At 43.9% G+C, this 16,862-nt stretch overlaps 1 protein-coding gene across 5 annotated transcripts in view; it reads left to right on the top strand.

The window, feature by feature from the left end:
* The window catches only part of USP28 (ubiquitin specific peptidase 28), a 57,685-nt gene that overhangs the window by 36,783 nt on the left and 4,040 nt on the right, over positions 1-16,862 (top strand). For 2 of the 5 annotated variants that reach the window (XM_044257861.1, XM_044257860.1), the window contains exons 12-24: positions 1,202-1,297; positions 4,655-4,834; positions 5,996-6,216; positions 7,536-7,606; positions 8,847-9,075; positions 11,497-11,691; positions 12,299-12,438; positions 12,600-12,785; positions 13,819-13,914; positions 14,607-14,785; positions 14,890-14,968; positions 15,771-15,850; positions 16,375-16,498. In XM_044257861.1, coding sequence (XP_044113796.1) covers positions 1,202-1,297; positions 4,655-4,834; positions 5,996-6,216; positions 7,536-7,606; positions 8,847-9,075; positions 11,497-11,691; positions 12,299-12,438; positions 12,600-12,785; positions 13,819-13,914; positions 14,607-14,785; positions 14,890-14,968; positions 15,771-15,850; positions 16,375-16,498 — 1,876 coding nt within the window. The remainder of the gene's footprint in view (positions 1-1,201; positions 1,298-4,654; positions 4,835-5,995; positions 6,217-7,535; positions 7,607-8,846; positions 9,076-11,496; positions 11,692-12,298; positions 12,439-12,599; positions 12,786-13,818; positions 13,915-14,606; positions 14,786-14,889; positions 14,969-15,770; positions 15,851-16,374; positions 16,499-16,862) is intronic. The other 3 variants (XM_044257864.1, XM_044257863.1, XM_044257862.1) reach the window with 2 other exon arrangements.

Below are 16,862 nucleotides of genomic sequence, written 5' to 3'. Positions count from 1 at the left end.
TGAGCATGTAGTTGTGGGTCTATCTGAAGTCTCTGTTTTATATCTATTGTCTAATCTTAAACCTGTGAGTGACACATTGTCTTGATTACTGTGGCTTTATTGTAAATCTTGGCATCAGATCATGTTAAGTCCTATAGTATTTTTTTTTCCTCAGAATTATTTTGGCTGTTTTGATCCTTTGCATTTCTAGTAAATATTAGAATTAGCTTGTCAATTATCTACCTAGTAATTGTTGGGATTTTGATTGGCATTATGTTAAATCTCTAGATCAATTTGGGGAAACTATTTTGAATTATTTAATCCATGAACGTGGTATAGCTCCATTTATTTAAATCAATAATTTCTCTCAACATTGTTTTGTAATTTTTAGTATATAGGTCTTGCGTATGTCTGAGGAAATTTTTACTGAAGTAATTCATTCTTTAGATCTTCTAATGGTTTCTAAAAAAAATTCTGCTTTCCATTTGTTCTTCACAAGTATACAGAGATGCAGTAGATAATTTCCTGCCCCTCTCTTTTTTAATTGACTTTATATCTTTTGACTTCACTAAACTCAGTTACTAATTCTAATGCATTTTTGTAAATTCTTTGGTCCCTTCTATGTAGACAATTATGTCATCTGCAACTAAGGGCAGTTTTACTTTTTCCTTTTCTATTTGTAGGTCTTTCTTCCCTCCCTCCCTCCCTCTTTCTCTCTCTCTCCCTTGCTTCCTCCCTCCTTTCCTTCCTTTCTTACACTGGCCATGCCTCCAGTAAAATACTTAGTAGAGACAAGAGTGGACATCCTTGCATTGTTGCTGATCTTAGGGGAAAAGCTTTGTCTTTCACCATTAAGTGTGATCTTAACCATATGTTTTCATAGATGCCCTTTGTTTGAGGAAATTCCTTTGTATCCCTTTTTTGCTGGCACTGTGTGCCATTAATGCTTTTAAATATAAATTGTGTTTGGGGCGCCTGAGTGGCTCAGTGGGTTAAGCCTCTGCCTTCGGCTCAGGTCATGGTCTCAGGGTCCTGGGATCAAGGCCCGCATTGGGCTCTCTGCTCGGCAGGGAGCTTGCTTCCTCCTCTCTCTCTGCCTGCTTCTCTGCCTACTTGTGATCTCTCTCTCTCTCTCTCTGTGTCAAATAAATAAATAAAATCTTTTTTTTTTTAATAAATAAATAAATATAAATTGTAGTTTGTGATGTTTTCCTTTACTTAGGTACATGTACAAGAGCAAAGAGCTTATTCGAAGTAAGAGAGAGTGTATTCGAAAGTTGAAGGAGGAAATAAAAGTTCTGCAGCAAAAACTGGAAAGGTGAGTCATGACCCCTTTGTGCTTAGAAATGTGAAACAAAGATTAGAACATTAAAACCAGATAATTTGCTTAAATTTAAAAATTAATTTGGATGTTAAGTATTAACTAGTGTGTTCTATAGAATAGCTAAGGAAGGGGCGCCTGGGTGGCTCAGTGGTTAAGCCACTGCCTTCGGCTCAGGTCATGATCTCAGGGTCCTGGGATCGAGCCCCGCATCGGGCTCTCTGCTCAGCAGGGAGCCTGCTTCCTCCTCTCTCTCTGCCTGCCTCTCTGCCTGCTTGTGATCTCTCTCTGTCAAATAAATAAATAAAATCTTAAAAAAAAAAAAAAAGCAATGTTCCTGAATACAACATTGCTATAAAAAAAAAAAAGAATAGCTAAGGAAAATTCTCTAAGCATGAAGCAGTCTGTACGAAGGGCTGGAGTATCCATGGGTCAACAGTAGTCCCAAGGGCTGGTAGGATACAGAATCACACAGGTCAGTCCCTGGCAGTGTTCTGAGTTAATAGCTTTACTTTTTCTACTCCCTTCGTTGTCATCTTCACACACATGAGAGAGGTAACCATCACGGTACTGCAGTCCTTCTGTCTCGGGAAGGCATTTTCTTAAGGATCTGGGAAAGCTAAAAACGAAAACAGTGCTGTTCTACCCGGAGCAGGTACGAAATGACTCAAAGGGCTGGCCGTTGTGACACAGACAAAGTCCTCCCTCTCACGGAGGAATCTTTCCCTTTTTGTCAATTCGTTTCCCACTGACTGTTTCCTGCAATCACCCCATGACTTTCTAAGGAGGAACCAATGTAATTTCTTTCTAGTAAAGATCGATCCCATTGATTTAGCATTTAAGAAGGAAATCCCATATAATGTCAATGACTTTTCCCCCTTTATCCACTTCAGTGTTGCTGTGACCACCACCGCTCCTCTACCCACTCCACTGTGTGGGTCGTTCGTTTCTGTGAGAAACAGCACTTTCTCTACCAGCCCAAGGTGGACCCTGCTCCTGTAGGCCCCTGTCTCCAGCTTCCTGTCTCTCACGTGGGAAGAACTTGTCCAAGGTGTTCAGTGATCAATTCTCTAGTTGTCTTATATAGACTTAAGCTGAGGATTGATTCTTCAAATACCGTCCTGGAAGTGATTTACAGGACTCTGCTTGTGGCTATATTTTACTTTTAAGGTTTTAGTGGTAGCTTGTAAGATTGGAAAAATGTAATTGTTTTTATAGAACCAAATATACCTGATGTATTATAACTTAGAAAAATGCCAGTACCCAATAGGGTGTTCTGACTTTAAATTTTAAAATAGAGTATAGGAACATTTCCTATAGTATGATACTACTTTAAAAATAAATAAATAAAATGACTTTTAAGAGATACCTGGCTGGCTCAGCCAGTAGAGCATGTGACTCTTGATCTGGGGGTTGTAGGTTTGAGCCCCATGTTGGGTGTAGAGATTACTTAAAAATAAAAGCTTTAAAATAAGTAAATAAATAAATAAAACAACTTTTAAAATCTCAAATAATTTTATTTGGGTAGTTAAAAAAAACTGCTTATCTAAGTGTGACCTGCTCCTGGGAAGATACACACAAACTGGTAGTGGTTACCAGTAGGTAGTAGAACCAAGATGGGAGTGGGTGACTTTTATGATCTGTTTTACACTCTTTTGTATTTGAGTTTTTGTACCAGGCAAATACATTATTTTTATCAGGAAACAAAGGTTCACCATTTCTTCCCTAGGATACCTTGATATAATAGAAAAATGAGATTTCTTGCATATAGTGTAGACATCTTTTTGCTTAGATTCTACTAACTGAATACAGATGCAGCCTTCTATGAAGCAGTGTGTCTAAAGGAATTAATTCAGTAGAACAGGACACTGATTATGTCAGAAAATTGAAGCCAAGTTTTTTAGAGGAACATTTTTTCCTGAAGTTGCGTTACTAGTATTGTATGAAAGTGTTAAACGGCTGGTTGTAAATGATGACATGTGATCTTATGGCCTATTGTGTCTGTGCAGCATTTCTAGTAAGAAATGTTTCCTTTGGTCCAGGCCAGTCATGTGTAAATTAGTTCTTTCCACAAACCTGTATGCCTCTGAAGGCCGTGTCTATGGTATAGACTCGAGGTTCACAGCCTGTCCTATAGAAGTTCACCGGGGGTGGGGGAGACAGTGGGTGGGTAGGATGTGGAAGAAGATGTCATGGAGAAACTAGATCTCGAAAGGTAGGCAGTTTACTTCGATACGCTGATAGTAGCTGAAGTAAAGACAAGAAAATACATCTAAGGAACAGTATGGTTTTCTAAGCTTCCTCTGAGTTGACGTATTTGGCATCCTTTTCAGGGAAGGCTACCACTCTCTACAACAGCCAGCTGCTAATTCTACCTCTCCTTCAAATTAGTGAGGATGAAGTGTCTTTGCTCCCTACCCTCTAACATGTGGTTGACTTTGAACTGCATTGTACTTTATTTCCACTGGTATTCTCATTTCACAATGTCCTTTTTGATATGGACACAGTTTTATTTCTTCCTAGTTCTGTACTTTTTTCTTTCTTTTCAAATGCCTCCCTATCCCTGTGTAAGTAGAACCCCATAATTAGAGGATTCTCCTGTCCTAGCCAGTGAACTAGTACTATTTAAATGCTGTCCCCTCTAGTGAATTACAGAGTTCATTAAAATTCATATTTTTACTGAGTCTCACATGTGCTGGTAATGACAATATTGGATAGTATTAAAATAATTTGTTAATTATTTTGGTTTTATATTGAAGATATGTATTACTTACTAATGCCAGAGAAATCAGTAATTTGTGACTGGGCTAGGCCATTGAATGAGTGCATGAATAATAGGGTACTAATAAGGACCTTACAAAAGAAAGATTTGCCAGTTTTCTTCAACTCTATCCTTTATGAACACCTACTTTTCATTTCCAGCTTTCTCTCATTATTCTTAGTTTCCAAGTAGGGGTCTTAAGGGTAACAAAGAATAGACCCTCAGGTACCTGTACACCAGCGTGATTTTCAGATTTGCCTATTGCTAATATATTTGTTTTCCTTTAAGCAATAGAATTTACTTTTCTGGCCAGAGCCTAGAATGTGACAAGCTATCAAGAGAGAGCATAACAGACATGACTTCAATTAGGTGCCCATTTGAAATGTTTTCTGCCAGATATAAACCCGTGGACTTGCCAGTTTTTGCTTTTGTAGAGAATTCTCACAGTATGGATTGTTGGACGCGTTGCCTACCGCACAGCCTTCGGGACTAAGCCTGTGCATGGGGTCCACGCAGTAGCAGAGGGTCTGTAAGTGAGCCGCAGGGTGCCAGACAGACTCGGCCAGTAGAGCGCCATTGTCTTTGCCTCCTAGGTACGTGAAGTACGGCTCAGGCCCAGCTCGGTTCCCGCTCCCTGACATGCTGAAATACGTTATTGAATTTGCGAGTACAAAACCGGCCTCGGAAGGCACCGCGTCTCAAAGTGATGCTCACACAATGTTACCGCTTTCGTCCGAACACTGCACGGTTTCTGACCTGGCGTCCGAGGAAAGGTAATGAGAGCAGAGGTTTAAAGTAGTGCACCTGGCGCGGGGCAGGGCGCCTGGCTGGCTTACTCGGGGGAGCATGCCCCCCTTGATCTCAGGGTTGGGAATTCAAGCCCCATGTTGGGTGTGGAGACGACTTAAAAATAAAATCTTAACAGCAAAAAAATGATGGTACACATTGGGGTCTTTGTGTAATTTGAACTGTGCCCCATCTTCCCACCACAAAAGGTTCCCCCCATTAGAGCGCAAGGGCTGTGAGTTCTTGGTCTTAAAGGAAAGCCTTTACCGCCCACATAGGTGGGAGTGTTCCTGATTCCCACCAGGGCACTCACTTGTCTTGCCCGCAGGATGGGTGGGATTCTTTCAGAGGCTTCTTGAATGATCTGCAGTGGTGTTCAAGCCCCACCAAGAGTCCCTTGGTTTGAACCAGCTATAAGCTAGCTGCCACCCAGGGATTGCCCCCCGTTCACACACCTGCTGAGAAGGATGCTCTACCAAGTCAACCTCAGGGAAAGATTTATTCCTGAGTAGACAATTAAAACATGTTCAAGAACTGGCAAGACGTTGAAGAGGACAGCCAAGAGGGGCTTACTTGGCAAGGAACCGGGAAGCCAGGTCACATGAGCCCTCTGATTCTCTTCCAGTTCAGATCAGATTGGCTGTATGTTTCCTGGCTAATAAAATCACTAGAACCCACTGGGAAAGAGTCCGTGCTTCACGTATGTTGCTTCCGTATATTTTATTCAGTCGTCTGCATCAGGGAGACTCTGTAGTGATGCCTCGATTCTGCCAGTCCCGTCCTGTCTTCTTTGAACTCTTCCTTCACATCCCTTCTTGGAAGTGATAAGAGCATAAATCATAGACTCAGATTTGGGTTTAAATCCCATAATTTACTAGCTGGGTGAGCTTGGGTAAGTTGTTTAATTACCTAAACCTTAGGTTCGTCATTAGTGAACTAGGCATGATAATAGTATCTGCCTAAGAAGCAACTAGTGTTAAATGAGATGATGCATATAAACACGTGGTTTGGCTCGGCGCCTTTCTAGAGCAAATACGCACTACATTATAGCACTGCTTTTCCATATGGCAGTTAGCATTACAAAGTACACTGAGGCCAAGGCATATTTTGGAAATTACCATGTGAATGCGATTTTTATCTTTCTTCAGTTCAAGTAAAGAAAGCTCTTCTCCGGATGTTGAAGGTACCTTTTCTTCTCCTGAAGATTCTCTGCCCAAGTCTAAGGCAATGAATAAGCCACTTGCATCTTCCCGGTCTTCCATGGAAATGCCGGCCCAGCCAGCTCCTCGGACCGTTACAGATGAGGAGATAAACTTTGTTAAGACCTGTCTTCAGAGGTGGAGGAGTGAGATTGAGCAAGATATACAAGGTTGGCTCTTTTAAAGCTTGTTGGACAATGACTCTTTCCCTTTCCGCCGGAAGTTAGGCATAGATGATGGAGAGGCACGACTCGGGAGTTGGGAGGCTTCTGGACTTTCAGTTCCTCCCATCATACAACTGTGGAAGATCCCTCCTAGAAACCCTCCTCAGAATTTCTGGGAACTCTCCGGGACTCTTAGACACTCACAATCACCTTCAGCTGGAATTTTTCTAAACCTTCTGATTTCTGTTCCTGTAGCTTATGTAAACTCTGGCTTTAGCTGACCTGGACTTAAAATTTAGCTCTCGTAGATTTCCACATTTATGAATCTTGTCTGTATGAAGCAGGTTTTCTTGGAGGCTGATGAGGCAGAGAGTGTTCGAGCAATGTACACAATGTAAGATGGAATTGTTCAGCCTTCTGTTTTTTGTATTTTTAAGTATTTTATTTATTTATTTGACAGACAGAGACCACAAGTAGGCAGAGAGGTGGGCAGAGAGAGAGGACGAAGCAGGCTTCCTGCTGAGCAGAGAGCCCGATGCGGGACTCGATCCCAGGACCCTGAGATCATGACCGGAGCTGAAGGCAGAGGCTTAACTCACTGAGCCACCCAGGTGCCCCTCAGCCTTCTATTTTTAAAGGTCCTTTGGCCTCATTGTCCTGTTGCTCAGACTCTCCTGTTCTTTTATCTAGGGAGCTAAATAAATAAATAAAATAATCCGATCAGTCAAATCCCATCAGTCAAATCAAATCAAATCATCAAATCCAGATTCCTCCCATGTTCTCATCAAAGAAATTTTGCCCTGCCTTTTGCTCTGCCTTTTCCTCTCAGGTCCCGACTCAGGGACATTGGTTTTACACCCAACATGACCGACGAAGGTCTTTTTCTAAATGGAGATTATTTCTTTTGGAGGAAATTTTGGTGCCAATTATAAGAGATACTTTTTTTTTTTTTAAGATTTTTATTTATTTATTTGATAGACAGAGAGAGATCACAAGTAGGCAGAGAGAGGGGGAAGCAGGCTCCCTGCTGAGCAGAGAGCCCGATGTGGGGCTCGATCCCAGGACCCGGGGATCATGACCTGAGCTGAAGGCAGAGGCTTAAACCACTGAGCCATCCAGGCGCCCCAAGAGATACTTTTTTAAACCGTTAATGGAATTAGGTTAAACTAAAAGCCTTCGTAATCTAAAGCACTAGCTGCTTGGAAGTGAGGCTGAAATTGTCAGAACCCCGAGAAGCGGTTCTCTTTGCTTGACCGAAGCACCCCATGTGGCATGGAATGATGTCATTTTAACTAAGTTTGTTTGTGTGTGTGTGTGTTTAACAGATTTAAAGAACTGTATTGCAAGCACTACCCAGACTATGGAGCAGATGTACTGTGACCCTCTCCTTCGGCAGGTAGGATGCTAATTGATGGGAAGGTAGTCAAGGCATGTCCTCATGTGGGGACGTAGACCGGAAAGAAAAGTGAATAGTTTTCTCTGAGACTGAATGGGAACCTCCCTGAGTTAAAAGAATAAACTTAGGACAAGGATGTCTCGTCTACTAACAATAAAATTTAAGACATATTTGTTTTGATTCTGCCACCTGCTATTTTTTCATGCAGTAGAAAGGTTTGCTGTCAGGCGTTAAGAATTTCTCATCAAGTGGTCCTTTAAGTCGTGCAGTGGGGAAAACCCCCACCATCCCTTGCCAAAGTTTTGTCATCTGCGGCAATGCTTTGCTTAGCAGCATGCTTTCAGGCTTTGTTTCCCTGAAAACTCCAGAAGGGAATGTGGTTAAGGCAGAAGTTCTTACTGTCCAAATACATTTTTGTTGGGCATACCATCGTGGGCATGGAGGGGAAAAGATGCCGCCATCCTGAGCACAAGTGCCCACTGGTGTGCGTGGCAGGTAGTGGAGAGCCCTGTCTGCCGCCAGGTCTCACGGAGGCACTGCAGGGATGTGCCCTGTAAATCCTGGGTTTTCTCCATCTGCTCTTCTGTATCATTTCAGAAATGTCCCCACCAGAAAAACCTGTCAACGTACTGATTGAATGCAGGTTGAACTTGATTCTCTGGCCGATTTGCCTTCTTATAGTCAGCACCTACTTGGCACCTAAAGCTTTGCTCTGTTTTCTCCATATTGAAAAAAACAAATGCTTTTCAATTGCTGAAACCAACAAGTATGGAGTTAAAAGGGTCCTCGCCCCAGATAGGTGGATGGATCATTGGACAGAAGAAATGTAGGGACCATATGACTGGTTCGTGATGAAATGTGCCAGCTTGAAATTCGGTATAGACCAAGAGAGTGCAGTACATGTTTCCCAACCTGAGTGGTGAAGGTGATTTCTAAATTTAGATAAACTGAGTTTGGACTTGGGGGGGGTAAATTGGTCTGTTATCTTTGACTTTAGATCTGTGACCTTAGGAAATTAAAGAGTCATCGAGTAGGTCAGGAATTGAAACATTGGTAGATTCCAAGACTGTGTTTCTGTTAGTTCACATTGAATCATCAGGATGCTTCCCTTAGCCCCATACCAAGCATGTGTATAGTCACTTTTCTTATTGGATGGTTGATGGTAAGTTTGGATATTAATGACCTAAAACATCCTTTACTTTGCTTCATCTGACTCTGGACTGTGTCTTCTGCCCCACAGGTGCCTTATCGCCTGCACGCTGTTCTCGTTCATGAAGGGCAAGCCAACGCTGGACACTACTGGGCCTATATCTATAATCAACCCCGACAAGTCTGGCTCAAGTACAATGACATCTCTGTTACTGAGTCTTCCTGGGAAGAACTTGAGAGAGATTCTTACGGGGGCCTGAGGAACGTTAGTGCCTACTGTCTCATGTACATAAATGACCAGCTACCCCACTTCAGTGCAGGTAAAAATAGCCTGGTAGAAGCCCTCCTCACAGAAGGGAATGCTCTTATAGTTTTGTTTTGTTTTTTTTTTTTAGATTTTATTTATTTATTTGACAGAGAGAGATCACAAGTAGGCAGAGAGGCAGGCAGAGAGAGAGAGGAGGAAGCAGTCTCCCCACCAAGCAGAGAGCCCGATGCGGGACTAGATCCCAGGACCCTGAGATCATGACCTGAGCAGAAGGCAGAGACTTAACCCACTGAGCCACCCAGGCACCTGCTCTTACAGTTTTTAAGAAAAAATTTAGACTGTGGGGCACCTGGGTGGCTCAGTGGGTTGAGCCTCTGCCTTCTGCTCAGGTCATGATCTCAGGGTCCTGGGATCAAGTCCCGCATCGGGCTCTCTGCTTGGTGGGGAGCCTGCTTCTCCCTCTCTCTCTGCCTGCCTCTCTGCCTACTTGTGATCTCTCTCTCTCTCTGTCAAACAAATAAATAAAATCTTAAAAAAAAAAATTTAAACTAGAATTTACTATAAAATAATAATGCATTTTAAAAATACAGTATAAAAGAGAATTTTAAAAAATAAGTTTACATTCCTACTCCCCCATCTTGGACTTGGCATGTGTTCATTCTTAGGTTTCTTAGGGAGTATTCAGGAAATATTCTGGGCAGATGCTAGATTTTATTTACTGATATGTGTCCTTGCCCCATTTTTCCCCCCAAATGGGATATTTTACTCTGCTATCCTACATCTTTTTCATGTGTATTAGTGATCTCTATATTTTTATAAATAGAACCGGCTCCTTCTTTTTAACAGCTGCATCGTAATTCCATCGCACGGAATATGTATGTAATTTATTAAGCCAGCTTCCCATTGATAGACTTATGTTGGCGCGAGTTTTTTTTTTTTTTTTCCCATTTTTAGTGATATCCTCATGCATAGGTTTTTGCACTCTTTGAGAATAGCTGAATTTTACGAGTGGCTTTGCCTGAATAATTTCATCCTTCTCATAATACACTAATTCTCAGAGCAATTATCATTAGCATTTATATTGGAACTTTTCCTCTTTACTACAGGCTTTCAAACTTTATTTCTCTAATAACTTACAACCCTAAAAGACAGGGTGGGAATTTTTATTACCTACTGTGTGCCAGCTGAGGTGTTCCACGCGTTCACCTTCCTACAGCCAGGGAATGAATGGCAAACCCAAGATCCAGAGCCAGTTCTAACTCCAGATTCTATGTTGTCATACATTTACCTTGTTCTCCCTTCCTTTCATGTTTTCTGGGAAAGGTCTGGTGGCCAGCATTTCACATCTGAGATCCTGGAAGGCTTTTTCTTACACTATTCAAACTGTCCTGGGCTGAATAAGTAAGGAAACACAGAAGGCATTTGGTCCAGGCAGTGCATTGTGTTTCTGATCTGCTGGTGTGGCTGGGGGACAGGGGATAGATAGAATGGCCACTTAGCAGTAACTGAGCCTCCTAATTGCATCTTTGCAGCTCCAGAGCAGGGACAGCTGCCTGTGGGAGTTGTACAAATGACCAGACTATTGTTGGTAGTCGATAGGAGCCTTGCTACTACACGTACGCTTCATTTTTGCACTATAGAAACAGATAAATGGAAACTGTCATTTGCCTAATGGAAAGACTAATTATAGGCACCCAGGAAATGGATGGCTTTTTCTACTGTAGACTTCTTGTCTTGATTTGGTTATAGGCTTAGAATTAAAATTTAGGGGCACCTGCCTGGCTCAGTCGGGAGAGCGTGCGACTCTTGATCTCAGGGTCATGAGTTCAAGTCCCACGTTTGGTGTAGAGATAACGGAAATAAAATCTTAAAAAAAAAAGAGAGATTCCACATGTCCGTGATATTCTTGCCATTTTTCATCCAGGCCTTTAATTATCTGCCAGGAATTATTTACCGTCTAACTGTTGTATCACATTACTTTCTGGTAGCACTCACTTGTGGGGAACTGGAGGCAATATAAATGTCTTGGAATTCATCTCTAACCATCTGGGGATGGACATTCTTATCAGTAACAGTTGTAGTGGTTACATTGATAGAACAGTTCAGCTTGAAATTTCCAGATCTAATGATTTTCTTGTATTTCCAAATGTTCTGTCCGTGCTTACTATCTTGCCAGTGGTTGGCCTCTATTCCGAATCCCTGCTTTCTGTTAATCAATTGTTGATTGATTGATTCATTCCTTCAATAGGTATTCCTACTTGCTAATCTGCCAGGCACTGTTACTGGTGTGGTGTGACTGTTGGCTTTATGTCGTCCCTGCTTCTGACGGATTATGTATGTGTGTATTTTTCACATGGAGTAAGAAAAAGGACAAAGCGTCTTACTTCCTTCTTTCTAGGGAGGACCTTCTGATTCCTTGTGACCTTTTGCTGGATGGTGCTGCCTTTCAACTCTGTCTTTGTTCTTGTCTCAGAGGCAGCCCCGAGCGAATCGGATCAGATGTTAGGAGAAGTGGATGCACTGTCTGTTGAACTGAAGCATTACATCCAGGAGGATAACTGGAGGTTTGAGCAGGAAGTCGAGGAGTGGGAAGAAGAGCAGTCTTGTAAAATTCCTCAAATGGAATCCTCCAGCAGCTCAGCATCACAGGAGTTCTCTCCATCCCCAGGTGCAGAGGTTGGAGGTGGGGGGCGAGGGGTCTCTGCAAGCCTGTGGTCTGGTAGCCTTCACCCTGTCCTTCCTGAGCCCAGCTCTGGGGCTTCAGCCCAGGGAGGGGCTGCCACAGTCTGCACGATGTCTAGTTCAGGCGTAGCTGGTGTTGCACGACCTGCGGAGGAACTTATGGCTTTAGGATGTCCTTTCTGATGAGCAGACATGTACCAGCAAAACGAGCTCCCTATACTTTCCCTTGGTTAGTTTTCACGGTTTCCCAGGCTGTAGGAGAAGCTGTGATAGGATAAATAAGTAGACTCTGTGAAAACTCTTCTCTGAAGATAATCTTCCCTACAAAGGCCGTTGGTGGGAAGGCTTCACTGCCCTAAAACAACAGGACAGTCAGGAGCCCGTTAAACTTTCCGGAACCATCACTGCGTCCTTGATAAAGTGGACGTGTCTTCGAGTCACTCATTTCTGGAGAACGTCTGCACTGGATTCTGTTTTTAAAGTTCTTTAGAAGGGCTGTAGATGAAGCTTTGTGTCTGTCTTGCTTGCCTTTTGCAGTGTTCTAGAGGTTGTTTATCATCAGACACTAACCCCTCTGTCCCGTTCCTTATCAGAGCCTTCGGCAGCCTCCTCGCACGGAGCCCGCTGCCTGGCGTCGGAGCACGCGGTGATTGTCAAGGAGCAGACGGCGCAGGCCATTGCCAACACCGCGCAGGCCTACGAGAGGAGCGGCGTCGAGGCGGCGCTGAATGAGGTGATGGGCCACCCCCATGCGGGTGGGCGGGAGGGGTGGGCTCGCAGCAGAGACCCCCAGTCTCTCACGTTTCCGTTACTCTGTGTCTCGGCTGCATTTAACTGGGCGCCCTTTCTTTCTCCTGTTTTTTCTTACTCTCTCTCTCCATTCTACTGCCACAGCTTGAGGAAGCTGAACCCAAGAAGCCCATGCCCCCGGAAACAACCCTTGCAGAGCAGTCAGAGCAGCCCCCAAAGGCGAAGGACGCAGAGTCTGCCGCCCCGCCTAGTTCTGAGGCGTCTGAAGTCGAGATCCCCAGTGTGGGGAGGATTCTGGTTAGAGCTGATGCAGATGGATATGATGAGGAGGTACAGAGACGAGTGCAGGACTCCGCTGTCTCTCCAGCCTTCTCTTTCCCTCCCACCTGACCCCCTATGCTTGGCCAAGGTGTCTGGCAATAGTTAATATGGGAACAAATAATGAACAGGAGGGCCCGCCTGGTTTTGACCTCAGCTACATCTCATAAAAGCTCGCATGGTTCCCAGGGGATGCTGCCCCTGGTATCTGTCTGCCCAGGCGTATACTGATGGAGGCACCGCAGGGTCTGGGTGGCTCAGAAACGTAGCACTTGGTTCCTTTCTTGGTATTATAAGGGGGAAAAATGCCTTTTAAATTAGGAACCCTCTGTCTTTGGTAATATTAGTCCATTGTTTTTCCTCCAAATCTAAAATTTCTAGTTGTCTAGTGGGCCAAACAAATGAAAATTGAAGTTGCTTTTAATCCTAAAACTTTCAGAAGAAGCTGTGGGATCCCAAGTTACTTATGGTCGGTCCCCTTTATGCAGTCACTGCACGTGACAGTCGTGAATCCTGTCCCTCAGGGTTCTGTTTCTTCCTGTGGGATTTTTTTTTTTCTCCAGATCATTGAAAGGTTTTGACTTTATGAAGTCGTATTTGTATACCGCCCAATTTCCAGACTGTTTTAAAAGTACCGATCATTTTAGTAAAACTCTGAAATAATTGTGTCCTAGGCGAAACAGCCAAATTACAGAACCCTGTTGCCTTTCTCACAGGGAACACTTCCCTGGGAGAGCGATCATTTAACTTGATTCTTTAGCAGTGCCGTTTGTAAATATTCTCCGAGGTCCCTCTTTATTTATCTGCTTACATTAGCGTTTGTAGGAATAGCTCTTCCTGGGCAGGGTCTGGCCGTGGTGCACAGGGACGGGGCTGTGGGGGTGTATGGGCACAGGTGTGTGAGTCTGGGCTGGCAGCAGGTGCTGGTCCTGGGCTCACAGCCACTCTTCCCTTCAGCAGCCTGCCTGCCTTTCTTCCATTCAGTCTTCTCTTGAACTTTTTTTCTCTCCCTTTTCTCTCTGTGTTTTGTGCCTTCTTGTGGTAGGTGATGCTGAGCCCCGCCATGCAAGGGGTCATCCTGGCCATAGCTAAAGCCCGTCAGACCTTTGACCGAGATGGGTCTGAAGCAGGGCTTATTAAGGTATCTCTTTTTAAAAATATAATCCTTATACCACAGGTACCATAGTAACAGGGACTTAATTTTATTAGATGGTAAGAAAAAAATGAGATGAAGAATGTTGTCCCTTAAAGTAACACCCAAAACCCTGTTGCCTGCCAACTGAGGGACAGGCCCTCTCATGGTACCAATAGTGCCTCCCCTCGGTGCTACTGCAGAGTTGGTGAGTTGCACTGAACTGAGTTAGGCCCTGCCTAGAGAGCTTGCTATTGTCCTTAGGAAATATCTATTAATAAAACTGGGAAGGAGACATTGTCTTTATGGTTTGGGAGCCATAATACAAGAAAGTAGACCATGCTTTTTAAGGCACCTCAATAAAATGTAAGGTACTTGAATAAATTGCATTTATGTGCATTTTTAAAATTCCAGTCCTCAGGACTCAAGGACTAATTAAACTAAATATTTGTTTTTCTTAGAGCCTTATGGGAAAAACGAATTTCTCCCAAGTGTAGTACATCGTTGGCACCACAGGAGTTCTGTCCCTCATGGAATGTAAACAGCTTACGGATTCCGTGGTTGCCTCTGTGATTCCCCAATATGAGTTTCTTGGAAGTCTCCTTGGAGTTATGAGAACCTCTGTAGCGCCCAGGCATCTGGTTCTGTGAGCAGAAGCCCTGAACGCGCCCTGTTCTGATCACCAGTCTTGCCCTTCCCAGGCATTCCACGAAGAATACTCCAGACTCTACCAGCTTGCCAAAGAGACGCCCACTGCTCACAGCGACCCTCGGCTCCAGCATGTGCTGGTCTACTTTTTCCAAAATGAAGCGCCCAAAAGAGTAGTAGAACGGACCCTCCTGGAGCAGTTTGCAGATAAGAATCTTAGCTACGATGAAAGGTGAGACGCATCACCCACCGCTTCTGGGTCGGGCCCAGTGACCGGCTCTGACAGGGAGGCGGCGCCCTGCCCTGCTCACGGCCTCTGACCCTTGTGCCACACAGATCCATCAGCATCATGAAGGTGGCACAAGCTAAACTGAAGGAGATTGGTCCCGACGACATGAATATGGAAGAGTACAAGGTGAAGTCTTTTCTTTAAGTCTGCAAAACAAAAACATGAATTCTTGAGGCCAGACTAACAATTTCACGTCATCACAGACTGCCTTGCCCCCACAACCCCCCAAAAAACAACTGGGTGAGAAGAGGTAAATGATGTTTTCTGACCCTCAGAATAACCAGTTTCTTTGTTCCAGTCTTCCATTAGAATAAATTAACCCTGTATTTCCTTTTAATACCTACTTTAGCCTTGGATCTAGGAAATCAAATTCTTGATTTGTGGTTTTGGTTTGTTTTAAAATAATATCTTCTGAATAATTCTGTATTTGAAGTAAAATGTCCACGCATTAAGATGCATGGAAAAATACAAATTTCCCAAAGAAGGCTTGTGTTACAAGTAACACAGTGCTCTGTGACACCTTGGGGTACCCCAGCACCCGCTGAGCTGAGGGCTATTGTAGGCGATTGGAACAGCCTTGTCCTTCTGAGTTCCCTGCACGCACGTGTTCTTGTGAGACCGTGACAGGCAGCTGTTCAGACCAGAGCTGCAGGACTTTGACAGGGTTACTGGAAATTAAGATGATACATTCTAAAGCTCACGTGAAGTAAACATTTCTGTTTCTCAGAGGAAGTAACAGGTCCCTGAAAATGAAGGTCAGCGGTGGGCTTACATCGTGAATGGTCAATACATCATTATCGAAAAGCTTTCGTGTTTGTGGTTTTCATGCTCGATAAGCATTTGTATGGCCCGTAACACTGACCACAGTGGCAAGTGAGGGAATCGTTTATGGTGACCATAGTTGCTAATGGCATTCATTCCTTTTCAGAAGTGGCATGAAGATTATAGTTTGTTTCGAAAGGTGTCTGTGTATCTCCTCACAGGCCTGGAACTCTACCAAAAAGGAAAGTATGTGGGCCTTTTACGTCTCTTGGATTATTGGTCAGGGCGCTGTTAACAGATCCCCAGCCGGGAGTACTGAGAACCGTATCCGTGCCTCCCCTCCCATGCCTCATGCGCCAGGGCACCTCTCCTTTTCCCGCTGTTTCACTAAGCATCACACGTGGTTTTTCATCCTTCACGTAGTGATGGATATGGTGGTAAAGATATGTAATGGCCAGATTTTTCCTTTTGATAAATGAAGATGAACCCAGAAAATGAATTTTAGAGTCATGATGGACCTTAGTAAACATGCAGTCCCCTTCTTTAGAGTTGAGGAAAACGGAAGTGCAGGAAGTTTCATGAAGCACTTTGGGTTTCTTGACCAGTTTGCAGAAGAGCCGAGAGTGGCTGCCATCTTTGGCTCTCAGGATTTTCCCAGCGTACCGCGCTGCCTCTGTCCTTGGGGGCTTCCATTAACTGCCACCTTGTAAATATTTGCCCTTGGGGGGACAGAGAGGTCAAAGCCCTCGATTGATCTGCCGTTTTCTCAGGTACCAAGAGGCGCTCTCCTACCTGGTCTATGCGTATCAGAGCAACGCCGCTCTCCTGATGAAGGGGCCTCGCCGCGGAGTAAAGGAGTCGGTCATCGCTTTATACCGAAGAAAATGCCTTCTGGTATGTACTGTCGGTAGAACCTGACAATTTTTTTTTTTTTAAGATTTTATTTCTTTACCTGACAGAGAGAGATCACAAGCAGGCAAAAGCAGCAGGTGGGGGGGTGGGGGGGGGAAGCAGGCCCCCAGCTGAGCAGAGAGCCTGATGTGGGGCTCAATCTCAGGACGCTGAGATCATGACCTGAGCTGAAGGCAGAGGCTCAACCCACTGAGCCACCCAGGCGCCCCGCGATTTGTATTAGTTTATTGTCTTCACCTCTGTTCCTTGAAGCCACAAAGAAATACAACTTAAAAAATAGAATAATCTTCAATAACTTTTAGATTTTTCTCAACTCTTCAGAGTAGTCGTACATTGAAACAGATGA

The sequence above is a fragment of the Neovison vison genome, chromosome 7 (assembly GCF_020171115.1).
Source record: "Neovison vison isolate M4711 chromosome 7, ASM_NN_V1, whole genome shotgun sequence".
In the NCBI taxonomy this organism is placed as follows: Eukaryota; Metazoa; Chordata; class Mammalia; order Carnivora; family Mustelidae; genus Neogale; species Neogale vison.
Note: the sequence above shows the minus strand (reverse complement) of the source record. Positions and strands in the feature narration are given on the sequence as shown.